General features: G+C 44.7%; 2 protein-coding genes across 2 annotated transcripts in view; both read left to right on the plus strand.

Moving 5' to 3' along the window:
* LOC309702568 (uncharacterized protein) overlaps window positions 1-21,602 on the plus strand; it is a 1,257,380-nt gene that overhangs the window by 653,755 nt on the left and 582,023 nt on the right. The gene's annotated exons all lie outside the window — the stretch shown is intronic.
* LOC309702619 (uncharacterized protein) lies at window positions 3,533-7,842 on the plus strand. The gene is made up of 2 exons (XM_082527254.1): window positions 3,533-4,033; window positions 4,159-7,842. The coding sequence occupies exons 1-2, from the start codon at window positions 4,018-4,020 to the stop codon at window positions 4,548-4,550; spliced, it is 408 nt and encodes a 135-aa protein (XP_082383380.1). The 5' UTR covers window positions 3,533-4,017; the 3' UTR covers window positions 4,551-7,842.

Genomic DNA, 21,602 nt, shown 5'->3' on the forward strand with positions numbered 1-21,602 from the left:
CCTCAGCTGCAGCTAACAGTTTACAGTTTATTTGATCAGGTCTGGAGGCCGACAGGTCAAGTGTCCAGTAATAATGCAAATCCCCACTGTCCTGATGAACCATTGTCTCAGCAGTTTCACCTTTTCCTGCAGCTATCATCCCAACGGATGTTGGAATTATTGAAATTCCAAGTTTCATCATCATATCTCTTCCCAAAAGGTTCACCGGACAAGTTGGGCATATTACAACTGAACTCTGAACTGCCTCTCCTGTGGTAGGATCTCTAATCCACACTGGTTTAGAGATTCTATGCTGATTTAACTGACCATTTGCAGACTTCACATAAATTATGCCATTTGAAGGATCAACTCCTGACACATGATCTTTTAAAACAGTTTTATCTGCACCTGAATCACACAGAAATTGAACAGTTTTGCCTTGCACAGTTAAGGTGCGAACTGGTGTTACTTCTTTCCCTGACAAATTTAACAATACTTCAGTCAAATCTAGAGTTTGAAACACAGGCTGTTGTAAATTCTGGCAAAGTAAGGGATCATTTGTACATGTATGTGTGTTAGCAGTGTCAACAGGTGCTAGTCATTTATTATAATAAGGGTTTCTTGGATCAGGGCGTTTATACTCTTCAGGCATGCGATCAGGACACTCCCTTGCGTGATGGCCCGTTTCCCTACATTCATAACATTTATCAAATCTCTTGTCCCGTTTCTCTTTAGGGCCCCAATTTCCTCTACTTCTCTCACCTCCGCCTCTATTTCTTCCCCGTCTGAACTGTCCCTGGAAAAAGATTTCATCCGCTAAGAAAGCAGCGGCCTCAGAGTTTTGTGACTTCTTTTTTTTATTTTTAATGACTTCCTGTGCATGGCGGGCCCAGTTCATGCATTCAACGGACCCGTCAGTGTTATGACTAACATTTTGTTTTCTGATGAAATCAGCAATGGGTGAATGAAAGCCATTCATCAAAGCATGTTTTAACTGCTGCTGATATGGGCTGGCCTTCTCTGCACTCTCTTCAAGGCCGCTATGTTCTTTGAAAACTTCCTCTAATCTTGCCCTGAACTCATGAACATCTTCTCCTGCCTTCTGAATGCATTGGGCAATTTTGTTGTAATCTACAGAAGCTTTAAAAGTATTTCTAAGACGCTCATAAACCCCATCAACTTGGCCTCTTAAATTTGCATGGCCATAGGGTAGGACAGTATTACCATCCCTCCCTGTGTAGGTGCCTCGCACCCGAGCCCAGTTATATGTGAGACACTTCTTAAAGGTGGCTTCTGTTTCCTGACCGTTTAAACGGTACGAGGAACAGAGTTGCTTGTGTCGGGTGATAAATTCATCAACATTAGTCAACGGGTTTCCTAAATCTTTACATGCCTCTGCACATTCAGATTCAGTCCATGGCCTGTAAACACAAATAACACGGCTTCGGTCATCCTCAACACCAAAATGGGGATTTGCGACCTCCACCATGGGAAAGGTATCATGGAAAGGGGAGGCAGGCATAGCAGATGCACTCGCCTCATGGCTTTTAGATTTGGATCTAGTGTTATAAGGGCTTAAATATTGTGCTGCGGCATCCCCAAACTCCCGCCGTACTCTATCCTCCTCCTCTCTCTCTCTCTTCTCCTGCTCCTGCTTTTCTTCCTCCTCTCTGGCCTCTCTCTCTCTCTCTAATGCTGCTCTACGCTGTTGGTCCTTTAAAGTCAGCACCACTGAAGTAGACCGCACCGTCTCATCTTCAGGTTTCACAGCTAATGCCTGCAAAGCTGCTCTCTTCGCATTCACTGCCTCCTGTCTTTTCTGCGCCTGCTCTAACCACAATTTAGCGGACGCCAGTTATAACTCTCGCTCCTGTTTCAATTTCCCTGTCGCACAAGCTGCTTTCACTGTCAACTGGTCTACTAACATTTGACATTGTCCTACAACCAATTTACCTTCAAAATCATATTTCTTGCGCCAATGTCCTAAATACTTTGTGCTACCGGGAGCAAATTTCACCATAAACTTCTCATCGCCCTCTGGCACACTCTTGGTTGCTTGGGAACCCATAATAACAACAACAGCCGCTGACGTCACAGACCACGTGCTCTGCTCTGCACGCACTCACACAACAACAACAACAACGACGACGACAACAACGACAACAACACAAAATAGGCCTACTGTCTCAACGCAGTCTCACACAGGGCTGCGCGCTCTGCCGCACACAGTGGCAAAGACTTACATAGCAGTGATCACGCGCTTTATCGCACACAGTGATAAAGACTTTCAACGCAACCTCACACAGTGGACGCGTGCTTTGCTGCACACAGCGGCAAAGAATAGTCGCACACAGTGACTACACGCTTTATCGCACACAGTGATAAAGACTTTACAACTCAGCCTCACACAGTGGCTAAGATTTTTCACATACCTACTTGGTGTTGCTTATTGCGAGTAGCATCAGTCCCGAATCCCGGCAATCGCCATCCATCGAGGAGAAAAACAGACGGCTAATCCACCGGCCCGATGACGAATTCTCACGCCTCGGGACTTTGTTGCAGGACCTCTATAAGTCCTGGCTGACGTCAGTCTTTCGGTGTGTCTCTTTTCCCCTCGTTGAACGTCGACTCTAGGGATCCGGCTCTCGAAGGACCAATTAATGATAGGTTTGTAGCATAAACCTACTCGCTGGAACGTTAAGGACAATCTGCTACGCAGCAAAAAGCAAGACACAAGGCACCAAAGTTCTCTGGTTTACCCATGCATGAGGGAGACCTGCCTGGAGCCAAGTGTCGTTCCACCACTTGACCACCGTCAGACTCTCAGCCAGGCTCCCCATAGCACTCCTTTTATTGTGGTTACATGAATATGCATAGGGTCATTAACATATGACATCTTACATAGGTATACATGTGAACAAAGAATACTGTGTGTGTGTGTGTGTGCGCGTGCGTGCGTGCGTGCGTGCGTGCGTGCGTGTGTGTGTGTGTGTGTGTGTGTGAGGTCCAGATGTGACCCTGTGAAGACTCCCCAAAGCTGGTGCCAGGAGTCTAGTGGTCCATCTGAACAAAAGGCTCTTATACTTAAACAGATATACGTGTGTTTGCTATACCATATATCAGCAAGAGAAGATACGGCCTTTCCTAGGAGGTGTGTAATCTATGCCGGAACACTCTGTAGAGGGAGTGAACGCACTCCCCCTTCATGCTACACAGAGCTGTTACAGACCTTCTAGGATGAGACATTCTTTCAACCTACAAATGATTATACACCTCTAAGCATATATGGTTAAATGTTTCTTAATACAAATGACAATAACAAAATCTAAACCCATCATTTACTTCCAATATTTGTCGCATCTGCGGCAGATTTACTGCAGACTCTGATCAGGAAAGTGAGACGCCGAAAGAGAGGAAAGCGAGCCGGCGCACTCGTGCGTCTGAGGAGACGCGGACTGCGAACTGCTCTTCCTGGGATCTTCCTTTCCAATGTACGCTCACTCAGGAATAAGATAGACGAGCTGGCCCTGATGAGAAGCATGAACAAGTGACGGAAGTGATGTTGTAGGTGACGTCAGACGCCGGAGATTTTGGCGGAGAAAAAGCAAATGGTAGCATAGAGTTTAACAAAGGTTTTCCAAGCTTCAGTATTACCAAATATACTAATCAATTGTCATATAACTAACAACATCTGTTTTATCATCTCTAACACCCTGGAGGACAACGGGGAGAGTTTAGACGCTCTCCAAGATTACATCGACCGCTGTTTTCAAGATTTAGTAATGCATAAGGCCCAGAGTGCATCTTCCCCGGCCAAAATCGAGACGCCGTCATCGAAGAGAAGTCGCCAGGCAGACTCCCCCGGTACAACATCGCCTGCCGGCAAAGACATCGCAGAAATCCTGGAGTCAATCGACAAGCGATTGTCCAGTTTCGATGCGAGGCTGTCCCTGGTGGAGATCTTACACCGGGAATTTAAATCTCTGAGAGAATCCCTGGAATTCAGCCAGCGGCAGGTGGAAACGCTTGCCGCTGAAAATGCCACGCTACGGGAGTCGGTTAAATCTCTCACCGATAATGTGACCCAGCTAAACATTGAAAATAAAAAAATAAAAGAGTCCGTTATCGATCTACAAGCCCGTAGCATGAGAGATAATCTTGTGTTTTCTGGTATTCCAGAAACTGCCGGAGAGGACGCAGAGGCAACGGTGAAAAGCTTCATTAAAATCCACCTGAAGCTGCCGGAGGACACCGTAAAGAACATCGACTTCGATAGAGTACATCGCTTGGGGGGCGCGCGGTCGCGGACCGGGAGACCACGGCCTATTGTGGCCAAATTCAGTCAATTCAAACAGAAGGAACAGGTGAAGAGTCGCGGCAGAGAGCTGAAAGGAACGGACTTCAGCGTGAACGACCAGTTCCCCAAAGAGATCCTGGAACGACGCAAGGTCCTGTTCCCAGTTCGACGTAGCTTTATCCAGAAAGGCTCCCGTGCTGTCATCGCTGTGGACCGGCTCTACGTGGACGGACAGCTGTACCGCGACCCCGGCACCACACCGTGGTTATATTGACTGCACTCCAGATAAGAACCCGCTACACTCTTTTCTTATTCATTCACACTTTCTCCTTTAAAATGTGTTTAACCTAGTAATATCAGTAGGATGTCATAGCAGATATAACACCGTCACCCTCCGTCATTGCTTTAATTGGAATGTTTCCGTTTCGTTTCTTTTTTTTGTTGTTGCTCACAGTTCATGTGGTTTCTTTCTTTCTCTTGTCTTTCACTGCTGTGGTCACCTACTTCCCCACTCACCTACAAACAACACCCTCTATTTCTCCATATTTTCACAACACGATCACGCAAACACATCAGCTCAACGGCAGCACATTCACAACAGCCTCACAGCACGCACAGACTTGCAGGACACATAAGCAAGCCACGCTTGTTCATATTAGTGAATATTCACACACATAGTCAGACTTATGGAGTCTCTCACCACACTTCTTTTTCTCTTTCTATTTACAAACAAGGGATGTTTCCATATTCTCTCCACCTGTCTAAACGAAACACCCAGCATACATCATTAAACATACACGCACAATTAAGGGCATGCTGAGGTTTGTCACATGGAATGTAAATGGAGCTGGCACCAGAGGAAAGAGGTTAAAAATATTTAACCAGCTTAAAAAACTACAGGCAGATGTTGTTTTATTACAAGAAACTCACAAACCTGTCACAGGTTTAAATGAACTTAAAACACCTGAGTTTCCTAACGTGTTTGCAGCCGGTTATAATTCTAGACAACGGGGAGTAGCAATTTTAATACATAAAAATGTTAATTTTACAGTACTCGATACAGTTATAGATCCAGAGGGTAGATTTCTAATTATTAAACTATCAATATTGAACAAAAAACTATGTATTGTTAGTATATATGGTCCAAATGTTGATGAACCCTCATTCTTCCACGGTTTTTTTAGTGCACTCTCTGAACACCTTGATTGCACACTCATTCTTGGCGGTGACCTCAACCTTGGACTAAATGAAGAAATGGATAGGCTCAACACAACAGGAACTCAGCGTAACTGGCAGTCCACAAATATAATCAAACAGTATATGAACGACTTTGGTCTTTGCGATGCATGGCGCTCTCTTCACCCCACCAGTAAGGAATATACTTTTTTCTCGCATGTTCATCACTCTTACTCTCGTCTGGATTATTTTTTGGTCAGCAGCTCACTGCTGTGTGACATTTCAGACACTGAGATTCATCCTATAGCTGTCAGCGATCATGCTCCTGTATCTTTAACACTAATGCACAAGAATAATACTACGCCAAGTAAAAACTGGAGATTTAATATATCACTACTTAAAGATGAAGACTTTATTAAATACTTTAAAAAGGAATGGACTTCATATTTAGACTTTAATGACACTCCCGGAATATCTGCTTCTGTTCTATGGGAAGCAGGGAAAGCTGTGATGAGAGGTAAAATAATTTCTTTCTCATCACACAAAAAGAAAGAAGAAAACAAAAATATTCAGGAATTAGAAAAAAACATCAAATCACTAGAAGAAGCCTACGCGTCCCACCAAGATCAGGAAACATTGAACAAAATATGCAAAACAAAACTAGAATTAAATGAAACTATTAATAAAAAAAACACAATTCCTTATACAAAGACTTCGCTTGCAGAATTTTGAACACAGTAACAAATCAGGTCGATTTCTAGCTAACCAGCTAAAAATAAATAAAGAAAAAACAACTATATGTGCTGCTAAAGATTTATCGGGGAACACAATATATGATCCTGGAAGAATAAACAACATTTTTAGGGATTTCTATGAAACTTTATACTCACCACAAATAAACCCATCTAAAAATGAAATTGATCTGTTTCTTGACAACGTAACTCTTCCAAAATTACTAGACAGTCAAGCAATGGAATTGGATTCGCCACTGACGCCAAGTGAACTCCAGGAAGCCCTGATAAGTATGCCCAATAATAAGGCTCCAGGTCCAGACGGCTTCCCTGCAGAATTCTACAAAGAATTCTGGACAATTTTGGCACCAGTATTCCACAGCATGTTGCAGGAAATCGAGGAAAAGGGCAGACTACCACCAAATATGAATTCTGCCAACATTAGTCTCCTGCTAAAACCAGGCAAAGACCCTTTATTTCCCTCAAGCTATCGTCCAATTTCTCTTTTAAATGTAGACCTTAAAATAATCTGCAAAGCTCTCTCAAAGAGATTAGAGAAAATGACCCCCCTCTTAATTCATCCTGACCAAACTGGTTTCATAAAAGGTCGGCACTCCTCAACAAACACTCGTAGATTACTTAATTTAATAGACTACTCATACGATAAAAACATCAAAGCCATAATATTATCTCTAGATGCAGAAAAAGCATTTGACAGAGTTAATTGGAAATTTTTATTCGCAACTTTACACAAATTTGGTTTTGGAAACTCTTTCATAAACTGGATAAGAATATTATACAATTCCCCAACGGCTCGTATCAGAACAAATGACCAGACATCCTCCAGCTTCTGTCTCCTGAGGGGCACCAGACAGGGATGCCCACTCTCCCCCTCACTTTTTGCAATTTTTATCGAACCTCTAGCAGCAGCATTTAGACAGGCTACAACAATTAAGGGCATAAAATGTAAGAACATAGAACATAAAATCAGTCTCTATGCGGATGATGTGTTGCTTTTTCTGCAAAACACACAAACCAACCTCTCTGAGGTAATTACTTTAATAAACTGGTTTTCAAGAGTTTCAGATTATTCAATTAACTGGCCAAAATCTACAGTTCTCCCCATTAACTGCTCCTTCCATAATTCTTCCTCTGCCCCACTGCAATCCGGAAATATTAAATATTTAGGTATTAATATCTCTCCTAAGCTTTCAGACTTAACTAAACTAAACCACATCCCACTTCTAAAGAAAGTAGAAGGCGATCTGACTAGATGGAAATCTTTACCCATATCACTCATGGGAAGGGTCGCCACTATAAAAATGATGATCTTGCCAAAAATAAATTACTTATTTTTGATGATCCCTAACAAACCATCACAAGATTGGTTCAGATCTCTGGATTCATATATTTCCAAATTCCTTTGGAAAGATAAACCCCCGCGTATTAGCTTAAAAACGCTACAAAGAACCAAGGATAGAGGAGGATTAGATCTGCCTAATTTTCACCAATACTTCTTAGCCAACAGGCTTCAGTTCATCTCAGAATGGTTAAAACATACCTTCTTAGTTGAGCCCTGGCTAGATGTTGAACAGGCACTATGCAAGGATCTAGAGATTTCAGACCTACCATTTATTAGCTCAAACATCAAAAGACATGAATGCTTTAAAAGTATCAACATCAGCTTTTCTCTAACAGCATGGTGGGAGTTTCTAAAAATAACGGAGTCTTCATTAATCCCATGCAAACGTACACCTATCTGGAATAACCCTGACATATTACAAAACAATAATATGATTAATTTCCCAGAATGGAGTTGTAAAGGAATTAAATACTTAGAACATATATTAGAGGGAACAGAATTTATTCCATTTGACAGACTAGTTGAACAATATGGGATCAACAAGACAAGGTTTTTAGAATATCAACAAATTAAATCCATAGTAAAAAAGAAATTTAACCTCAGTCAAGTTGAATTACAAACACCACTAAGTGCGGCACATTTTCTTACTCTTAAATCCCCCAAATTATTATCTAAAATATACAGAACACTTTCTAAATTAGATGAATCAATATCCCTTCCTACTGCAAAGTGGGAAGCAGATTTATCAGTCAACCTAGACCAAAACTTCTGGTCTCAGATTTGCTTAAAAACTTTTAAATTAATTAAAAATCCCAGTCTGCAATTAATACAATACAAAATACTTCATAGAGTGCACTATACAGGTCATCGGATGTTCAAGATGGGCTTTACATCTTCCAACAACTGCTCACACTGTCAAGGCAATACACCAGACAATTACATCCACGCTCTTTGGTTCTGTCCACCAGTGCAAAAGTTTTGGCGCGAGATATGTGAAGACTTATCAAAATGTCTGAAATGTAACATTCCAACCTCCCCCTTAGTGTGTTTGTTGGGCAGCTTAGATAATGTCACTTCAGAAAAGAATATAGCCCATATGATCTTCACTGCCCTATGCATAGCCAAGAAAACAGTCCTCATGAACTGGAAAAATAAAAATAATCTTAATTCTAACCAATATAGAAATTATCTATTAGATTACATTAGTCTTGACACAGCCTCTGCCACCACATTAGATCAATTGCTCTGGGCCCCTTTTATCAGCTCCATCACCTAGTGGGGGTGGGGGGTCATAGTTTGGTCCCGCCTTCACTGTTGTGATTGGAGAGGGGGTAGGGACAGGCTTAGGGCGTCGGGGGGTTCCCCGGAGGCATCTTCCTTGGGGGGCTCAACCCGGGGTAGCGGTCACGTCCGGTTGAGGGCTCTGTTGGCTCTCAGGTGACTGTTTCCTCGCGGCTGCGTGCAGCGGGGCTAGGGGAGGGTTTGTGCTGACGGACGCGGGTTACTGACCTGGCAACCTGGCTGCCCCTGGGTGGGTCCGGGATGGGCGTGAGGTTCTGGGGGCGCTCCGTCTCTGGGCTGGGGCCCGGGCCGGGCCTCGGGGGCTCGGGTCCTGGTTGGTGTGTTGCCGGGGTTGTGGGCGGGTGGGTGCATGGGGGCCCGGCCCTGGAGCAGGGTGCCGCCGGTGCATCGAGCCGCCTGGGGGGCTCTTCAACTGGTGGGGGGGATGGTCACATTTTGCAGGAGCTTTCTTCTCTCAGGAACTCTCTGCAGGAGGGGGAGATACAGGAGAGGTGGAGGAAGATCTCAGCCTGGGCGTTTACCGTCTTATGTAGTCTGGAAGATGTGTGGTTGGTGGGGTGGGTGCAGTTTTCTCTGTGGTGGGGTTGGGTGGACTGTCCAGGGCTCTGTGGAGCCGGGGGGCGCTACTGCACTGGGCCCCGGTCTGATGGGCCTGGGCCCCCCTTCCCTGGCGGGTCGCGGAGGGTGGGAGTGCCTACTGGGGTCAGCGGGGGAGCTGGCCCCAGGGAGGGGTTACCTGCCCCTCCCTTCCTTCCCTCCCCATCTCCAGCTGCCTCCCTCTTCCCGCTCCTCCACAACCACCCACACATGCAGGGCCTTGGAGTGGGGGTATGTCACCAGGGTGCAGAGGAGGCTACCCCCCCCCCCCCCCCCTGTCCCCTTCTGGCTGCCTCTGCCTCAATTTTATCCCACAACTTAGACATTCACATTATTCACACTCTCATTACACATACATATAGGATCTTGGGGGTGGGCACAATCACGGAGTCCAAATCACCATCAGGGTGTATACCTCACCCCTGACGTCGTTGCCCACCTCTCAATTTTAAATACACTTAGTCATTGAGGGTTAGCAGGAGGGACTATGCGCTTACCTGCTGCTCTTTGGCAGGTAGCTCCATGCCCTCCTGGGTTTTAATTGCACCTTAGAACACATATGCATCAACACTACAATGAGCGGGTGGAGGGAGGTTTGGAGTCTTCTCCCACCCCCATTCTCTGCGGCCTGCTGGAGCGGGAGGGCTAGTAGGAGGAGTTGGCCGTCCGACTGCGGTCTGGGGTGTGGGGCCTCCCTGCTGCTGCGGAGTCGGGGTGGTCTGCCTCTCCCCACCGCAGGGAAAAGGGTAACACCACCTGGGTCTGGGTGCAATTCCCCCCTCCAGGGGCAAGGGTACCTAGACCCGGTTTGTAGAGTACGCTTGGGGAGTGTGATTGTGTGTACAGCGTCTCTTTATGTCTGTCTCCACGTTGGTTGAGTGTGGAGTGAGTGCATATGAGAGCATGAGGGTGGGAATGGATGTTTGTGTCTGTGTGTGCCTGTATGTCTGTGTCTATATGTCAGGTTGGGTATCAGACGCCACCTCTCTGGGGACACCTCAGGCCCTCCAAGGTTTGGAGGCCTATCTCCACCCACCACCACCTCCCCTGCCGGTGGCGGACTCCCTCAGGTGTCGGTGTGTTGGTGGTTCTTTGTGTCTGGGGGTGGGCGTCCGGGTACACACCGGCTCACTCCTTGGCGGCCGCTTGTCGGGGCCTGGGGCCTGGGGCTCGCTCGGGCCCCTTTGGAGGTGGGGTGCCCCCGGCCTCTCGGCCTAGGGCTCGGTCACTCAGGCGCAGCTGGGGGCCGGCGGAGCTCACGGGCGCGTCACTGCAACTCCCCCTGACTTCTGCTCCGCGGCTGCTGGGCGAGCCCTCATCTGGGACTCTCCTCAGCTCTTACTGGGACAGTGGCGCGGCTGCCCCTCTGTTGGTCTTCCATGGTCTCTTGTGTTCTGGGGGCCTCTGGATGTCTGGAGTTTTGATCTCCTCCATACCCGCTTCACACCCTGGAGGACGGGGCTGTGGCCCCCCCACACTCCCTAGCAGATCATTACATGGAGAAACCTTTGGAATGCAAGCATGCTGATCCACACAGGTATGCACACATGGGTATTCACAGACGCGGACTAAAGCTTTCTTGGCTGCTGCCTCAAAGCACACTGTGCGCTGTCTATCTTGCGTGCTGCACAATATCGTTTATTACTTAGTAAATACTGATATCTATGACTAGCTAGTTTATTGTGATGGTGCTTTGTTTTCTCTATTATTATGTTGCTCTTTGTTGTTTGCTGTCTCCTCTGTTTGTTTTTGTTTGTTTGTTTGTTTTTGTTGTTTTTTCTCCATACAGGTGACCCAGGAGTTTTTTTTTTTGTTTTGTCTCTCTTCCCCCCCCTTCTCACCGTCTCTTCTCCTCTTTGGTTTTCTTTCTTTCTCTCCCCCTCTCTCTCTCATTCATTCCCCCTGTCCTATTTATTAAAAAAAAAAAAAAAAAAAAAAAAAAAATGACAAAGGATGAACTGAAGCTCTGCCATCACGTAATGTCGCATACTGCTGTTTCTGATGTCATTTAGAAGAAAAAAAAAAAAAAAAAAAAAAGAGAAGCATGAACAGAGACTTTGCCTCCTCCTGTGTCTTATGTTTTACGGAGTCATGGCTCTGAGGACATCCCGGACTGGGCGCTCAAGCTGGAGGGCTTCGCGCGGACCGGCAGGCCTCTCTCTCTGGTAAGACCAAAGGTGGAGGTGTCTGCTTCTACATCAATAGTGGCTGGTGCACAGATGTAACAGTGATTGCTCAGCACTGCTCTTCCTCTCTGGAATACTTTTTTATTTACTGCAAACCGTTTTATTCTCCGCGGGAGTTTGCTTCATTCATCCTGGCCGCTGTTTACATCCCGCCAGATGCAGATGCGCAGGCAGCTCAGTGCGCACTCGCGGAGCAGATACTGCACATGGAGCGGACATTCCCGGACTCTCTCAATATTGCTCTTGGGGACTTTAACAAAGCCAATCTGAGCCATGAGCTTCCCAAATACAAGCAGTATATTAAATGCCCGACCAGAGAGGAGAGGACATTAGACCACTGTTACGGCACGATCAGCGGGGCCTATCGCGCGGTGCCCCGCGCTTCACTCGGACTTTCTGACCACGTCATGATCCACCTGATCCCCGCGTACAGACAGAGGCTGAAGCTCTCCAAACCTGTCGTGAGGACTAAAAAACTGTGGAGCAACGAGGCTGTGGAGGAGCTTCGCACGTGTTTGGAGTCTACAGACTGGGACACAATGAAGGCTGCTTCTAACAGCTTGGACGAGTTTACGGACACTGTCACCTCCTATATCCACTTCTGTGAGGACAGCATTGTGCCATCACGCACCAGGGTGAGTTATAACAATGACAAACCCTGGTTTACTCCTAAACTCAAAAAGCTGTGGCTGGAAAAGAGAAAGGCGTTCAGAAGCGGAGACAGGGACTGCTATAGAGAGGCCAAGTACAGGTTCACTAAAGAAGTGGACATTGCTAAACATCAGCACTCTGAGAAGATGCAGCAGCAGATCTCAGAGAATGACTCGGCCTCTGTGTGGAAAGGTTTTAGGAATATCACCAACTACAAGCCTAAAACCCCCCACTCCACTGATGACTTGCTCTTGGCCAACACCCTCAACGACTTACTGCCGTTTTGACGAGCCATCAGGCAGCCTTCACACCTCCAACGGCCCCAACAATAGAGGCACTTTGGACACTCATTCCCCCACCTCTCCCCCCTCCATAGAGCCATCACCACATTCAAACACTTCACCTACAACACCCCCCTCCTCACCTCACACAAAAGAGGATTTCACACCACTTCGTCCCACCACAACTCTTCATATTCATGAAGCAGGTGTGAGGAAGCAGTTTAAGAGTCTGAATGCTCGAAAAGCTCCCGGCCCAGACGGTGTGTCTCCTGCCACCCTCAGACACTGTGCAAACGAGCTGGCCCCAGTGTTTTCTGGCATTTTTAACTCCTCACTGCAGGCATGTCATGTGCCTGCCTGCTTCAAGTCCTCTACCATAATCCCTGTCCCCAAGAAACCTAGGATCACTGGACTAAATGACTACAGACCTCTGACATTTGTGGTCATGAAGTCATTTGAGCGCCTAGTTCTCTCCCATCTCAAGACCCTCACGGCCCCCCTCCTGGACCCCCTGCAGTTTGCATACAGAGCCAACAGGTCTGTAGATGACGCCATCAACATGGCCCTACACTTCATCCTGCAGCATCTGGACTCCCCAGGAACCTACGCCAGGATCCTGTTTGTGGACTTCAGCTCTGCCTTCAACACCATCCTTCCAGACCATCTCCGAGGCAAGCTTTCCCAGATGAATGTGCCTGATCCCATCTGCCAGTGGATCACTGACTTCCTGTCGGACAGGAAGCAGCATGTGAGGCTGGGAAAGAATGTCTCGGACTCCCGGACCATCAGCACCGGCTCCCCTCAGGGCTGTGTTCTTTCTCCTCTGCTCTTCTCCCTGTACACCAACTGCTGCACCTCCACCCACCAGTCTGTCAAGCTAATCAAGTTTGCAGATGACACCACCGTTATTGGACTCATCTCGGACGGGGATGAGTCTGGTTACAGGAGGGAGGTTGAACGTCTGGTGTCCTGGTGCAGCCACAACAACCTGGTGCTGAATGCCCAGAAGACAGTGGAGATTATTGTGGACTTCAGGAAGCACACAGCTCCACTCCCCCCCATCATCCTGTCTGACACCCCCATCACCTCTGTGGACTCATTCCGCTTCCTGGGTACCACCATCACCCAGGACCTGAAGTGGGAGCCCACAATCACCTCCGTCATTAAGAAAGCCCAGCAGAGGATGTACTTCCTGAGGCAGCTGAAGAAATTCAACCTGCCAACACGGACGATGATGCAATTCTACACTGCAATCATCGAGTCCATCCTCACCTCCTCCATCACTGTGTGGTACACTCCAGGACACTGGGGCGTGCAGCTCGGATCTCAGCTGACCCTTCTCACCCTGGACACAGTCTGTTTGACCTGCTCCCCTCAGGCAGGAGGCTCCGGTCCATTCGCACCAGAACCTCTCGCCATAAGAACAGTTTCTTCCCCTCTGCTGTTGGACACATGAACAATAACCGTATGACTGTTCCCACCACTAACACATGACCCTACGCTGTGTTCACTGCATCATTCCATGTTTGCACTAATCACCACCTGCACTCATGTATATATCTTTCTACGTAGCACTTTTAATTCTTATTCTTATTTTTATTTTCATGTCTATTTAAGCGTAATTTATGACAGTATGTTTGCACTGAAGCACCGCAGCAATTTCCTAATGTTGTAAACCTGCTCAACATTTGGCAATAAAACCCTTTCTGATTCTGATTCTGATCCAGTCAGTTAGCTCGTAAGTATCCATTTCAAACAGGACAGTGGTAACAACAGCAGGCTACGGACAATTTTAAGTTTTAGCTTTTAAATAGGCTGTATGCATTTCAATGGGAGCAACAGGACGGTCAAATCTCGCTGATTTTACTACAGAGCAGGACGGATTGTAGGGTAGCAAACATCGTCAGAAAACACATTTTCAACACTGCAGGTTACCTGGTGTAATGTTTTTCAGCTAAAAAGAAACATGGTCTGACTCCTACCTAACTATATAAAGAGTAACTGAAGGTTAAATGTATGGAACGCCAGGACTGCCATAATGAATTAATTAAATACACCATTAAATAATTAATTAAATGTGTCAATAATTAATTAAAATTGGAATTAATTAATTAAATAAATAGTTATGACACATGTAATTAATTAAATATTGACACATTTAATTAATTATTGACACGTTTAATTAATTATTTAATGATATATTTATTTATTTCATTTTGGCAGTCCTGGCGCCTGGCTCTCATCTTGAAATAATTTTATCTGTCAGCCTCACCCATCAAACTCAGGGGGCGGAATTGATTTGCTTGATTTGCCGGCAACAGAACGCTTACACAAACAAACCCGGGATACTGAGTGAAGCAATGTTACTTGACAAATAGCAAATCATAGCTCTATACATAGAAACAGAATAATGTGTACAATGTGCAAGAAAAGGTAAACACATATGGGACAAATGGAGAGCATTGCCACTGCTCCTCCACTTTGTCAAAGTGCGACTGTTGTTTGTAAATGAAAACTTATCCCAACTACCTGTGCTGCTGACCTTTGACCTTTTCTTTAGGTGCACAGAGGCCAGAGGAGTCTGTGGAAACATCCAGAACTGAGGCAGTGCTACAGATGTCTTCAAATAAAGTGGTGTATTATCCATGGATGCGTTCCATTCCTGTTTAGACCTGCTCGCTGTCAATGGGCTTCATTCCATTTCAGACTGCCGGTGGTCGGCTGGAATCTAAACTCAACATGGCTCCTGTGTTAGAAGAGCCTCTGATTTTAAAATATGCACATTGAATAGTTTCTTTCCAGCACTATGGAGCTACCAGCCCAGTATATGTAGCCCACAGTAGATGGAGTTTTCAAGCTGGACTGACAAACATCAGGACTCATGTGATCCCTACATGTGGACCTTTCACAGATGGATCCAAGTGCAGATTCAACTCTGCATTACATTTGACTTCAGCTGTTACACACTTTCATTTTCTAGCTGTGTCACTTCCTGCTTTTTGGATCAGATAGTTTATCCATGTCCACAAATGTTTGGCTGCATATTTTTATCATCTATATTTTCCAGTCTTCATGCAGCCGATATTTCATGTGAACTCCAATCTGCCACCTGCCATCACGTTTTCAGGGTTAGTTCAGTGTTGGACATGTAGGACAAACAGCAGCACATGTTCTCTAAATGTTTGCAGTCATTTTTAAATGACGCTGATACTACATGAGACATTTTTCACATTTATTGTCTTTGAACAGAGAATAATAAAGCCATCAAACATATACAGGCTTCTGCAAATACAAACTTCTGTGGTGCATTTGATGACCTGCAGAGGAGAACAAGTCGGGCTTTTCAGCCCTAACACAACCTCTTTGTTCTCAATACTACAAAACCTTAAAAGGCTGATATGCAAGTTTGCATGAATCACCAACACAGTTGTGTTTGTTTCTAGTATAGTTATAAATAAGGTGATCAAATATCTGCTGACTGATTAGATCCAGTATCTATTACAGATGAACTGGATATCACAGCATGTTGTTAATCCGTGATATCAAACTAAACAGTGTTGCTGGTGTAAATATCCTCCAATAAAGTCAGATGAGGGCTGCTGTTGCCAGGTAACGCTGATGTCACACTGGATCTTCTGATCTTGAGCATCGTAGCGCTCGGAGTCTGATGTTGGCTCATGTGTTGTCATACACCAACATGACGTTCTACTAATCAAGGCCTCACCTTAACCCACTGATGCTGATCACACAGACCCACTAATAGAACTGTTTTATCAGGTTTTATGCAGCATCACCATTAATGTCACATTTAATCAGAACACATTTACATTACAAGCCCACTACAACCATTATCAACATGTTAAATTACATTATACATCTGCACTGATTTAAAGCACCACTATTTTAACCTGATTCATTTCTCCACCTTAACAGTTCATTCCTCAAATGAAGCAAAAAATGTACCAACAAATAATTTAATCTTTATTTTCCAACTTTTACACGTGAAATCAAACAAGTGTATTTAACAGTGAAACCAGAGTGGAAGCTGCTCATATAGAGTCCAACGCATGCTAAAAGTAAGTTGAGTAGACAAGCACCATCAAAGTGTCGGCTCTCTGAACACGGTGCAAGATCGCCATCTGCAGGACAAAACTAGTTTTTCTCGCCCTCCTCGTCAACGTCAAGATGACGTCATCGTACAACAAAACATGCAGATCAGGTGACATGACTGTCTGAGAGGCGGAGTTAAACTGTGGCAGGTAAGCATGTGGAGGAGGAGCAACAACTGTATCTGTACTCAGTGTTTTCTAAGTGCATTCGCACTCCGATGGATCCATCAGAGAGCAAGTTGGGGTTAGTATCTTGCCTAAGATACTTGACACACAGGTTGGAGGAGCCTGGGATCGAACCATCAACCTTCCAATCAGTAGGTGACCAGCTCTACCTCCTGCATCTGAACAAAGCAGAAGTGCACACCAAACTCAATGGATAGTCAAATATAGAATCACAGAACAGAACTGCAGGCTGAGTTTGGATGTTTGTCTTTCACACCTCTCTGTGGCTCACACACACAGTGACGTCAGACACAGTCACACACACTGTTTCATCTGCTTTGTGCACAAATTCATTACTTTCTTCCTTCAATGATCTACATACTACGTGCTGCCCAGTGAATACTTTGCAATGTATTCATTGTATGTATTCATATACCAGTATTATTCATATACCAGTATTATTCATATACCAGACCTCGTCTGGTATCTGCTCCCTCCTCTGTAAGAGACAGTAAAGGAAAACACGTCTCTGCCTAGTCTTGAAAATCTAATCTTATCATCCATTGTTCTTCTAGGGCCTCTTCTTCTTGTGGCCTCAGCTAACTGCTAATATTTAAATGGCTAACATTAACATGTGTGACATTAAAGTACCAAAAGGTACTTTAAAAGTACATTTTTTTTCAAAAACTTACTCAAGTAAATGTAACGGAGTAAATTTAACTCATTATTACCCACCTCTGGGTCTAGGGATGCTTTTTAAGTAAAGGTTTAACTACAGCCAGCTAGGGATGGGTACCATTTAGATTTGAAAACCTGCTAAATCAGAATCAGTTGCTGATGACGGCTTTTTTCTTTTTCATTAATCACGTATAATCTTAACTAGGGATGGGTATTGATACGATTTTAACGATTCCAATTCCATTTTCGATTCTGTTTAACGATCCGATTCTTTATCGATTCTTATGTTTAAAAAAGGAAAACACTAAGGTTGATTAGCTTAGAAGTTTGTTTTATATCTTCTCTTTGAACAAGATAGAAATTTAGGAGTAACATGGCCTTACAAACCCAACAGTGAAATCTTAAGAGATCCACAGCCTACGGCTCTTAAATGGGTGTCACAGGGTCCCCAGGAAAAAAAATGTAAATGTAAAATAATAAAATAAATATTCTCCTGTAGCAATAACAAAGTGTAACATAAATTATTCTGTAGCAATTACACAAGAATATCCAGTAATGTCCCTGCCTACAATTAAACACATTCACTTACCAAAGTGAAATCGGGGGCATCTGCTGTGGCAAATGGGTGCAAGCCTTTGACCACAAACTGAGTCACTGCTCGGTGACATTCGTCTGTCCTGGCCTGAAAGGAGACGCTACCGGTAGACTGCAGCGAGAACTGCCAGCGAGCGCCAGCCAGACTCTGTCTCTCTCATCATGGTCACCTAAACGCACAGTAATGGCAGTAATGGCAGATAAGGCAGATCGCGCTAACATAATATGCACTGTTAGTTGATTATTTATCTGCTGCATTAACGGGAGAGGACATGCAAACGTTACCGCTGCTGCTGGGTTGAGATTCACGAGTCCGGAGCGGAATTAAAAACACGACATTCATTTAAGGTCATCGCGTGTTTTGTGAGCAAATGCTTTTGCATATTCGCAGTGTTTCCTCCCTTAAATGAAATATCTACTTTGCAAGTATTGCAAGTTACCCTGTTGTCATCCGTTCTCGTAAAGTATAATCAAACTTTTGAGCGTTTGAGCCGCTTAGGTACCGTGTTTCCTGCCGGGTAAATGATGCTCCGCAACGTGGTGACGTCATTCGGGGCGACTGGAATCGATAAGGGAATCGTTTGCAAAAATGGCAAACAATTCCAAGGAATTGAAACAGTGGGAACCGGTTCTCAACAAGAACCGGGTTTCGATACCCATCCCTAGTCTTAACTCAAAGTGAACATAGACTTGATTGAAGTAACTCAGATCAGCCAATTCAAAATGCTAATTCAATCAACTCTGAGTTCATGGCTAGACTCAGTTTGTTGGCCCTGCACCTTAAAACTATTCCCTGTTTGTCCCTCATGTTTTTTGGATATTGTTTTCACATCATATGTCACGGCTAGCGGGGCGAGCCATGTTGAATTTAATAAAGGACCCAAGATGCCGACACTGCTGTGAAGTGAGTGAGCTTTATTGAAACGGTGAAGTGCAGTGGAGATGGCCTGTGCAGAAGCTAAGATAACCTCTACTGAAAAAACTACAAAACTAACCTGAAACCTTAAACGGAGACACGGGGAGACAACACAGACGAACCAGCAACAAGCAGGAGAAAACAAAGGGCTCATATACACAAAAGAGCCATCAGGGAATGAGAAAAAGGAGACACAGCAGGATTCATTGGACATAACCAGACAAGGGGAAGCAAAAGTAGACACACTAACATAGGACATGGTACTGTCGAAATAAAACAGGAAGTGAACACAGAGACACAATACTAACACAGTACAGAGGGAACACAGAAAGCAAAACCTCAGAACTAGAAAATCTTAATCAGAATGACCAAATACTTATTTTCCACCCTGATTTACGAATAAATTCTTTACAAATCCTACCATGTGAATTCATGGATTTTTTTTCACATTCTGTCTCTCACAGTTGAAGTGTACCTCTGGTGCAAATTACTGACCTCTGTCATCATTTTAGGTGGGGGAACTTGCACAATCGGTGGCTGACTAAATATTTTTTTGCCCCACTATATTTTAGATTTGAATGAATCATGAATGAAGAAGCATTACCAGAAAAATTAAGAAGAAAAGACAACTTGAGTGAAAAACAAATGACACTGTGGCTTTATTTCTGTTAACTTCCTGAAAATCATGTGTGTTGTTATGTGTGTGATCAGCAAAAAGGGATAAGAAGCAGCACTACCGTAAAACTTAGCGTTGAAGCTCAAGTTTGGCAGATAACGGATGGCAGGCGTGGCTCACACTTGACCACGGTGTTGGAGAAACTCTGAGCTCCGGGTCTTTATAATCACTCTGCGGAGCTCACAGAGACTGCAGGGAGGACAGGAGGACAGAGCAGACTTTGTGAATTATTTTTTATCTTAGATGTAATATAAATTCAACACAGGCCTCTGAGGAAAAGGATCGTGCTACAAACTTTCGTTTCTCTTCCAACAGAAAGCAGAGGAGTGGAGTTACTCAGAGACTGACTGGATTAAACACACCAAAGGTTTATATTCCAGTTGGACCGTATCTCTTACCAAGGTCTGCACTACGTATCAGGATTTGATCTTATTCAGGTAATATCTGGGTTCTTATAGGGGTTTGTTCACAATAGTAACTCATGCAGCCATTTTTCAGTCTCACTGACCAAACTTTTTACAACATGCTGCATTTTTAATAGTAAACTTCTGTTCAGTGCTTTTCCTGTCACACACTCATACATGTGTTTTGTCTGCAGCAGCTGTGTTGTTGTTAGATTGTATTATCTGTTTAATCTCTTCAACATGGTTTTAGTTTTCTTTGTAAAGTCAGCAGCTCTGTCACTTTTCTCTGATTCCTCTTCTGCTCGACACTCAGCTGACACTCAGTTTCATTTCCACATTCATGAAGTTGTTGTCCAAGCGAATCATAGGCTCCATGATTGGTCAGCAAACTGTGTCCAGGCAGACGGGTTGGATAAGAATAGCAGATTTATGTTTGATTACGCCCGTTTCCAATTCAGTTCCAATCATTCCTGGCCCCAGGAGGTTGATGGGGGTGGGAGATGGGGGGCAGTGGGTTGTAGGCACAATGTAGATGAGTGGAGGCTTAATGTACTTAAACTTCCAGTCACAGTGAATCAGTGTGTGTCAGTGAATGCATCATGTGTGCTTCATGGCTCCATGTAGTGGACTGATAGTAGAAGTAGAGCAGCTGATGGCAGCTTCCTGTGCCTCACACTGCTGTCTGACTGCATTCAGCTGATATTTGGACAGCACACATGATGGAAAGGAGGATTTTGGTTTATGTGCACATGAATGATTTGTGTTTCCTCTGCAGGTGAAGGTAGAAAGTGTGTGTGAGCTGATGTGAATTGAGCAGCATGGATCAGTGTGAGGACAGAGAGGAGGGAGTCCCTCCCTCTAAAAGCACTCTGTGTGGGGAACATGAGAGCCAGACCAAAGCTCAGAGGTGAGATGACCATCTCTAACTGTCCATGACTCTTCTCCATGTCACAGCTCAGCACTCACATCACTGCTCCATCATTATTCACACTCATACCTCTGTGTGTGTTGTTTTAAAGCCCAGAGCTGTGGGGCGTACCAGGCTCAGCTGGACATAACCCTGAAACTAATCCAGAACCTGGACCTGAACCCAGCTGTGTTTCCTTAAAGAGCAACGACTCGAAGGATATCAGTGTAAACTTTAAGAAAAGACTGTTATGTGACAAAGAGTAAGTACATTATTTTTATGAGATTGTTCATCATGTCTTTAATTTATTATTTCCAGTTTTTCCTTCCTGTCTCATGAAGCTGTTACATTTATTCTTTTTCTTTTAGGATCAATAAGAGGCCAGAATCTCCTGGACCTGAACCCAGCTGTGTTTCCTTAAAGAGCAACAAGTCGAAGGATGTTGGTGCTGACTTTAAAGGATGTTCTTCTGCTGCTGAGAGGTAATGTGTGCCTAGATGTTGTTCCTGACTCTGTATTTTTGAATAAATCCTCATGTTTAATATCAGCTCAGCTCTTTTTCACACATTTCTATGTTGGTATGTGAAGCG

The sequence above is a fragment of the Aulonocara stuartgranti genome (assembly GCF_965226115.1).
Source record: "Aulonocara stuartgranti genome assembly, chromosome: 3".
NCBI lineage: Eukaryota > Metazoa > Chordata > Actinopteri > Cichliformes > Cichlidae > Aulonocara > Aulonocara stuartgranti.